General features: G+C 32.5%; 1 protein-coding gene across 5 annotated transcripts; it reads left to right on the top strand.

The window, feature by feature from the left end:
- Positions 1-1,161: 1,161 nt before the first annotated feature.
- Positions 1,162-7,150, top strand: LOC132607246 (cysteine-rich receptor-like protein kinase 10). Of its 5 annotated transcripts, none has more exons than XM_060321140.1 (9): positions 1,162-1,901; positions 1,977-2,111; positions 2,410-2,526; positions 3,075-3,196; positions 4,286-4,496; positions 4,773-5,010; positions 5,297-5,447; positions 5,559-5,639; positions 6,602-7,150. In XM_060321140.1, exons 1-9 carry the CDS (start codon positions 1,199-1,201, stop codon positions 6,854-6,856), a joined length of 2,013 nt encoding a protein of 670 aa, XP_060177123.1. In that variant the 5' UTR covers positions 1,162-1,198; the 3' UTR covers positions 6,857-7,150. The 5 variants fall into 5 exon arrangements, with proteins under 5 accessions (XP_060177123.1, XP_060177122.1, XP_060177121.1 ...); XM_060321139.1 differs by having other exon boundaries at positions 2,407-2,526; XM_060321138.1 differs by having other exon boundaries at positions 2,386-2,526.
- The last annotated feature ends 1,216 nt before the right edge of the window (positions 7,151-8,366 follow it).

The following is an 8,366-nucleotide window of genomic DNA, read 5'->3' as shown; positions in this document are numbered from 1 at the left end:
CCTAGACTGCAACATCACTCGGATAACGATAACTCATGTAGCGACCATTAACTTCAAACACCAAGTCTTTGGAGCATTCTTCCTCGTACAGGACACGCTTCTAGCAATACGAGTCGGATTTTTTTCAATGGCATATGCATAATTTCATGTAAACAATGTCCATATATCGTCACATTTAGTCTTGTAAGTGCGTGCAAATATGAGGTCGTGGTGGTTTTAAAACTATACTTTTGGTGCCGAATTAATGTTTGCTTTATACTTTATGTCAAATGGTGTTAGTTTAATAGAGTCATTTGCACAAGCATCTTATTTGTCATTCAAGGCGCAGTCACCTTTTCAGAAATTTTGCATATAGCCAATTAAGGATTTTTCAACATTAAAATCACCATATCATTGCAAGCTTGAAAAAATAGATCTTGAATTTCAAATATGAAAATTAAGTTTAAATAAAGTGAGTGTTGTTGGAAAGTTCTTAACATTAGTGGGGATGAAGATTGGTAGTTCAAACTTCAAAAAAATTTCTTTTAGAACATCTATGTCTGAAAACTTCATACACACATATCTTAGGCACGATAAGTCTGGCCTTGGCAAGTCAAACTTCAAGCAAAAATGACGGAAGTTTGTCCTTAGCAAACAAAACCTCATAGGCAATTTTTTGCAGTTTTGAGTCGTGTATGCTTGAAGTTGGTTCAAAAGTAGCTAAACTTGCAAATTTCCTTGCACTATATCTATGAGTTAAATGGTGATCCAAAAATAGGTTGTTTGTGCACTTGCATATAATTTTTTGACATAGCAGTACTTTAAGTAGGATGACTCCCCTTACTAAAGCTGAAATTGCACGAGTTGTCCTTTGAATGTGCTGGTCTTTAATTTTTACCCTTCCAATGGACAGGTCTAATTAATGTTTGTCCTTTAGCAAGCGAACTTAGTCCTAGTGGGCTATAAGTTCTTTAAGTGTAAAAGTTATGCGGAACATAACTCGTGAAATATTGTGATGCCCAAATATAAATTTATACAATGCCCTGCGAAAAAATTATTTGTTATGAGGGGTAAAATTAAAAGACTAACACAACATAGGGCAAAAGTGTCAATGAACCCTTACAAAAGGGTGTCCTAGCCACAAGATTATTCTATATATTTAGCTTTACAAGTGAAAAATCAAGAACCAAAACCTTCTTTATCACATAATCATAAAATAATGACTACTTTTAGCAATATCCCTTTATGTCTTTCTTTTACCATATTGAAGTTCCATTCTTGCTTATTTCTGATCATCAGCCTCATGATGATCAGTACTCGGGTTATGTCACAACCTCTCTTCTATAGTTGCCCAAACACTACCACTTACGCACCAAACAGCACTTATCGAGCCAGCCTTGAAGTCCTACTATCCTCTCTTGCCTCAAATGCCACCCGACCAAACGGTTTCTACAGTTCCTCAGCTAACAACAAGGTTTACGGCACGTTCCTCTGTCGCGGCGATGTCTCTACCACCGATTGTCAGCATTGCGTGAAAAACGCCGGTACAGATGTTTTAAAAGTATGTCCGCGAGAAAAAGTTGCACTCGTGTATTACGACAACTGCCTGTTACGTTATTCGAACCAATCTTTTTTTGGCACAACGGATGAGAACCAGGCCAAATTTATTTTCTTAAATACTCAGAATACTTCTGGACCAATTTTGGGGAGTATGTTGGATGAGGTGTTGGATGAGGCGGCGACTGAGGCTGCGAATGGTAGCGCAGCCAAGAAATATGCAACGAAACAAAGGAGTTATAATAGTGCGCTTCAGAAAGTGTATGCACTTGCACAGTGCACTCCTGATATTTCTCCTACTAGTTGTAATTTGTGCCTTCGAGATGCCATCTCGAATTTACCCAGTTGTTGTGACAAATCACGAGGTACGTGTTTAATTAAAAACTTAAAACTAGTAATGTACTTTTGATTACTTAATTATATTATGTCTTGACCTATAGGTGCTAGAGTTGTTTTTCCGAGTTGTGGCATCCGATATGAATTTTATCCTTTCTACAAAGATATAACCGTCTCGACACCACCGCCACCTGCTCCACGTGTATCTACCCCTCCCAATTTTTCGGGCCCTAAAGGAGGTAATGCCTTATGCTCTGTTAATTTTGGACAAGTTATAGGAATCCTTGATAAAAATTGAAATTACCGGCTATCTAACGTGTTAAAATATATTGATAGTGTAAAAGTTATTTGCGTTGTTATTATATATAAATTGATTCAAATATGTAATACAACGACCACATCATATTCATTTGATCTTTGTTGGCTGTAAAGATGTTCTAATTCCTAGTACTCAGATTATATTTTGAGGATTTGAATTGAAGATATATATTAACACAAATTCAGCTGATTCAGATAAAAATCGGAGAATTTCAGCAGGAGTGAAGGTTGCCATTGCTATTTCCGCAGCGGTTTCGATTGTTCTACTTATTGTGGCATATTGTTGCCTCAGAAGGAGAACTACTAAAAAGTATGATGCTATAACGGAGGCTAAAGGTAAAACTAAGAGGACTATAAAAAGTATGATGCTATAACGGAGGCTAAAGGTGAAACTAAGAGGACTATTTGCAAAAGTCAGCAAACACAGGATTAATTTCATTGAATTGTTTATATCATATTGAAGGAAGAGAATTTCATTCATTGCAATAGTAAACTCATAAAACTATCTTTTGTTATGTCAAAGTAACTAAACTTTACGTGCCTACCATTGCAATAATGTTACCTTGATGGGTAGGTTACAGCAGACATGCTAAATTTATTGTTTATTGTTATAGTTGGTAAAGTTTAGTTACTTTAATGTAGTTTTATGACTTTGTGACTTTACCGTTATAATATGTAAAATTTTGTTAATTTAATGTGACAAAAATAATTTTATAACTTTACTGTTCATGGATAAATCACAAACCATGTACGAAAGTGAACTCATCAAAAATACATACATCACGAACTTCACATTTTTGTGAAGAAATTAAAAGGTCCTCCCACATGCACCTTCCTTCTGGAGCAGATGTAATTGAAATTTGATTATTTTGCACTTTTTGCAGACATGAGTGGAATTTCCACTGCTGAATCCTTGCAATACAGCTTTGATACAATTCAAGCTGTGACTGACAACTTTTCTCCTGATAATAAAATTGGTGAAGGTGGATTTGGTAATGTTTATAAGGTAAAGTCATTAGAACAAATTTAGCATATACGATGTTTTCCTGTTCAGACAAAAGATAATAAGAATAGAAGGGTGTACCCATTCAACTTCCTGGTGCGATTTTATTTTAAAAAAAAATCAAGATTTATTATCAAAATTTGGCTTTATATCACCATTTTTATTGAGCCGTCCTGATTTTAGCTACTGTTTATGTAACTCATTACTTGCTGATGTGATTTTATTAGAAAAGTTTAGATCTTCTGTCACAATTTGGCTTTAGACCATCAATTTTATTGTGCAGATTTTAGCTACTACAATCCAATCTACTTGCTGATGTGATTTTATTAGAAAAGTTGGTGTGGCTTATCAAAATTTGATTTCAGGCTACCGACTTAATTGAGCTGTCCCTGGTTTTTTGTTACTCCCTCCGTTTTAATTTGTTTGTTTGGTTTTGACTTTACACAGAATTTAAGAAAGTAAAGAAGCTTTTTGACTCTTGTTATCTAAAATTAAAGATATGTTGAATGTACCAAAATGTCATTTAATCTTGTTCTCCCTCCCGTCTCAAATTATTTATCGTTTTTTTATTTTACACGCCACTTAAGAAATATTAATTAGGAGTCGTATTTGACTAACTTTACCCTTATTTATATCTAAGTTATAATTTGTCTCCATTAAATGTTTACCGGATTTATGTGTTATCTCCATGACAAAGTTTTACTAAGGTTAAAATAGGGGAAAAAATTGTACCTTGAACTTCTAAATGGACAAATAATTTGAGATAACTATTTTTAGTAACCACTACAAATAATTTAAGACGGAGGGAGTAGTATTAAACATGTCATCTGAAAAGTTGGAATAAAAAGTGTCAAAAAAGGAAATAGGTATATTTTTTTATAAAAATAAAAAAGGAAAGTAAGACAGACAAATTGAAACAGATCGAGTACTGTTTATGCAACCCAATCTACTTGTAGTGTTATTAAAAAGTTTAGATTTTCTTATTAAAATTTGATTTAACTATTAATTTTATCGAGCCGCCTTGGCTGGCCTGCTCCTGATTTTAAGCTACTGTTTATGCAAGGTTACATTTACAAACTTATTTATGCTCAGGGAAAATTTCCTACCGGACAAGTTGTAGCAGCTAAGAGGCTATCAAGAAGTTCAGGGCAAGGTGGACAAGAATTCAAAAATGAGGTTCTATTGGTGGCAAAGCTTCAACACAGAAATCTAGTTAGACTATTGGGATTCTGCTTAGAGGGAGAAGAAAAGATACTTGTCTATGAATTCGTTACTAACCAAAGCCTGGACTACTTTTTATTTGGTTAGATTCAATCCTGATCTATATATACATATTACTGCAATTAGAAGAAAAAACAATATTTGTGACAGGAATTCACCACATTTGATCACAAATGCGAGTGTCGCAAAAAATTATGACAGAAGAATAAAACCATTATAAATTGATGAATTTCTTCATTAAATCGTCACGTTGATTTATTCATGAACTTGTCAGTTATAGATATTCCGTCATAGATATGTTTTCGAGTAAATTTTGTAGAATCCTAATTTTTCTTTTAATTTTATGAAATTTGAACAGACCCTGAAAAACAAAAGCTACTTAATTGGTCAACACGATATAAGATTATTGGAGGAACAGCACGGGGACTACTCTACCTTCATGAAGATTCTCGACTAAGAATTATACATCGCGATCTCAAAGCTAGCAATGTACTTTTAGATGCAGAAATGAACCCAAAAATATCAGATTTTGGCATGGCAAAAATTTTTGGAGTTGATCAAAGTCAAGGAAACACTAGCAGGATTGTTGGGACATAGTAAGTTTTCGTTTGGCCAAGGATAATACTTCCTTATTTGCCAATTCTAAAGATAGTACTTGCAAATAATTGTTTTTGACCATCAATATTTGTAAATATCAAATTTCATTATTTTAAATACAGGTGAATTACTAAAACTTTTATTTTAAGAGTAAATCATATGAGATAATGATTTTCATTCGTGACCATCAAATTTTTATTATGAGACTATTTTTTTAATTTCAACTTCAAAGTTTTTTTTTTCTTTTTAAAACTTCAATGATTTGGTGCCTTCATTGTGTTATAGTGGTTACATGGCTCCCGAGTACGCTATGCATGGACATTTCTCTACAAAGTCGGATGTGTTTAGTTTTGGTGTTTTAGTTTTAGAGATCATAAGTGGGAAGAAAAATAGTACCTTTTATCAGGAAGATGGAGCTGAAGACCTTATTAACCACGTAAGTTAAAAACCAACAATCTATTGAAATATTAACCAAGTGTTTTTTTTCTTCTACTTTTCGATCGATCTTAAACATACATATATAATTGTATATATGAAAAATTTGCAGGTATGGAAGCATTGGAAGAATGGGACACCATTGGAGATAATAGATCCCAATATTGATACTGAATTCTACTCAAAACAGGAGGTAATGTTAATTTTGTTTGACTATCTCATTAAAATCTTAAACACATTTTTTTTTGGGGGGGGGGGGGGGGTGAGGGGGTGGGGGGAATTGTTTTGATAATAGATTATAGTGAGACACGAACTTAGAATTTCTACATGATTAAGCACAATGTTGAATTGTATGAAATCATTCGGAATGGAAAATACACATTTTGTTGAATTTGTTGGCAGGGGAGGAGGGATGGGGGTGAAAATTGGGCTGAGATAATAAATGGACATGTGATTATATTGCTCGCCTCAAGATTACTTGGATTGAGATTGATTGAATTAAGACGAGCTATATTGAGTTAAAGCCCGATCTACCCAATTTTTATCAAGCTTTAGTTTATTTATTGTTTTCTTATGAATTATTTAATTTAAACAAAACTACTAAATTTTTCCCTCTTTATTATAGCTATATTTAACATATCAAACAAATTATAGCTATATATAAAATATCAAACAAAATTACTTAAAAATTTTACATGATTTTGGGTCAATTTGGGAAATTGTTTTTTTTGTGGAAATGTTTTTTGGACAACACGTTTAGCCTATATCAGCCTAAGTTTTGTAGAAATAGCGTTCAATTGCCATTTTTTGGTCATGTAACTGAAAAATAGCTATTGTCGCGAACTTTCAAATTATATAGGTGAAATTCCATGAAAATATCCTAAAGTTTTCACCTAGGAAATTTGAAATTTCATAACAGTGGCTATTTTTCAATTGCAAGGATTAAAAAGTGGTTATTTGTGAATTTTACCCCTAACTTTTAAGACAGGTTAAATTCAAGTGAGTTAAAATATGTCCAGAGTCAATAAGTGCACAAGTTGGGCTATTCATATTTTTATAGGCTAATTTTATCATTTCTATTAACCATTCCATTTAAAAGTTTTAACTGTTAGAGCGACCATATTTTCATTTACTTAAAAGTTATGTCTTCAACAGGTGATACAATGTCTCCACATTGGTTTGCTATGTGTACAAGAAGATGTTGAAAGAAGGTCAACAATTGCATCAGTTGTACTAATGCTTAATAGCTATTCTGAGACTCTACCTATTCCACAGCAACCTCCAGCATACTTCCTTAGCAATAAAGCAGAAATGATGAACCAATTGGACCTAGAATCGGATAAAGCAACTAGCAAATCAATACCATTGTCCGTCAATGAAATTTCCATTACCGAAATGTACCCAAGATAATAGTGACGAGAGTATCAAATTTAGTCTCAGGTCGAGTCCTGCATATGGTAGGAAGTGTTTTCTCTCTCAATGGACCTCTTACGCAGCGCGAACTAAAATTTGTCGGAGCCCCAGTGCGAATATCGAATACTGAATGAGAAAAATAAAGTAATATAACGTACGATTGTCTCGTAGATTAATTTTTCTACGTATTGGATAGTAGGGTTTTTTGTTTCTTTTGTTGAATAAGTAATGCACGATTGTCTCAGCCTTGTTTTATGTATTAATAAAAAGAAAAATGTGCCTTGAATATAATGTATAAATTTCGACTACAGTCAAACCTCTCCATAGTGGCAGCGTTTGTCCGAAATTTCATAGCTGTTATAGTGAAGTGCTGTTATATATGTATACTAGCATTTGATATTTGGATCTCATTTAACTGTTATAAACGAAAGTACGTATAAATTTATTTTTCTATACTTTTTTTCTATATGTTATTAACAAAAACAAAATATTTGTTAATTTTAAAATCTCGATTGATTTTTCTATTTCATTAATAAAAATTGAAGTGACTAAAAAATTCATAACTAGTTGTACCGTATGTCCGTATTAAGGAGCATATGCAATTTAATTAATTGAAACTTTAAATTCAAGTTTGACGAAAGAATTCTACAATTGTAGGTTGTTTCGTAAATTTTAGTCTCTTAGTGATAATATAACGCTTGAATTAATGAAGATTTATTTCCAAACTTTCAGCAAAAAGGAATTCAATAGTTTTCTCTTGATGATTACCATAAATATTTTAATATTTTTTTTTGTACATAATATATTTCTTGCAAAAGATTACCTCCCCCAATTAAAAAAGATTATCCACTTAGCCATTTGCACACCTCTTAAGAAAATACTAACTCCCAGGCAAAAATAGGTAATTTGACTAAAGTCTATCCCAAATTAAATAAGTATTGGGATTTGATCACTTAATACCTAATAAGGGCAAATATGAAAAAATAATGTTAATACTTTCTTGATTAGGTAACTGGACACCCTTTTTGAACCAAAAAATAAAAGCTAAGTGGACCCTCTGTTTTTAATCAGAGGGAGTATTACACAATATTTGAGTATGACTGTTATAGAGAGGTAATTTTACAAAGAGTATATTGCTATAATGAACGCCACTCTTGTTATAGGTAGAATACTATTATAAAAAAGTAAAATATAATAAGGAAAATTGATTCCGGAGAAAATTAGACCGTTATAATGAAATGTCGTTATAACGAATGACAATTATAGAGAAGTTTGACTGTATATAGATTTTATTTTTGGCCGAGAGATCAAATATGTTAAAAGGTTCTATATTTTTCTTGTCATTTGCCTATGAATGTACTTCAAAAATATTCTAAAGATGTCTCATCATGATAAAAACTTTTCAGCATCAGGTGTTTATGAGAACATGAGACATGTTTTCCGCTTACTCTTATATCAAGGTAAATATGGTTAATTAATATGCATATTCATCTTATTTATTACTCCA

Source organism: Lycium barbarum, chromosome 8 (assembly GCF_019175385.1).
Source record: "Lycium barbarum isolate Lr01 chromosome 8, ASM1917538v2, whole genome shotgun sequence".
Taxonomy (NCBI): Eukaryota; Viridiplantae; Streptophyta; class Magnoliopsida; order Solanales; family Solanaceae; genus Lycium; species Lycium barbarum.
Note: the sequence above shows the minus strand (reverse complement) of the source record. Positions and strands in the feature narration are given on the sequence as shown.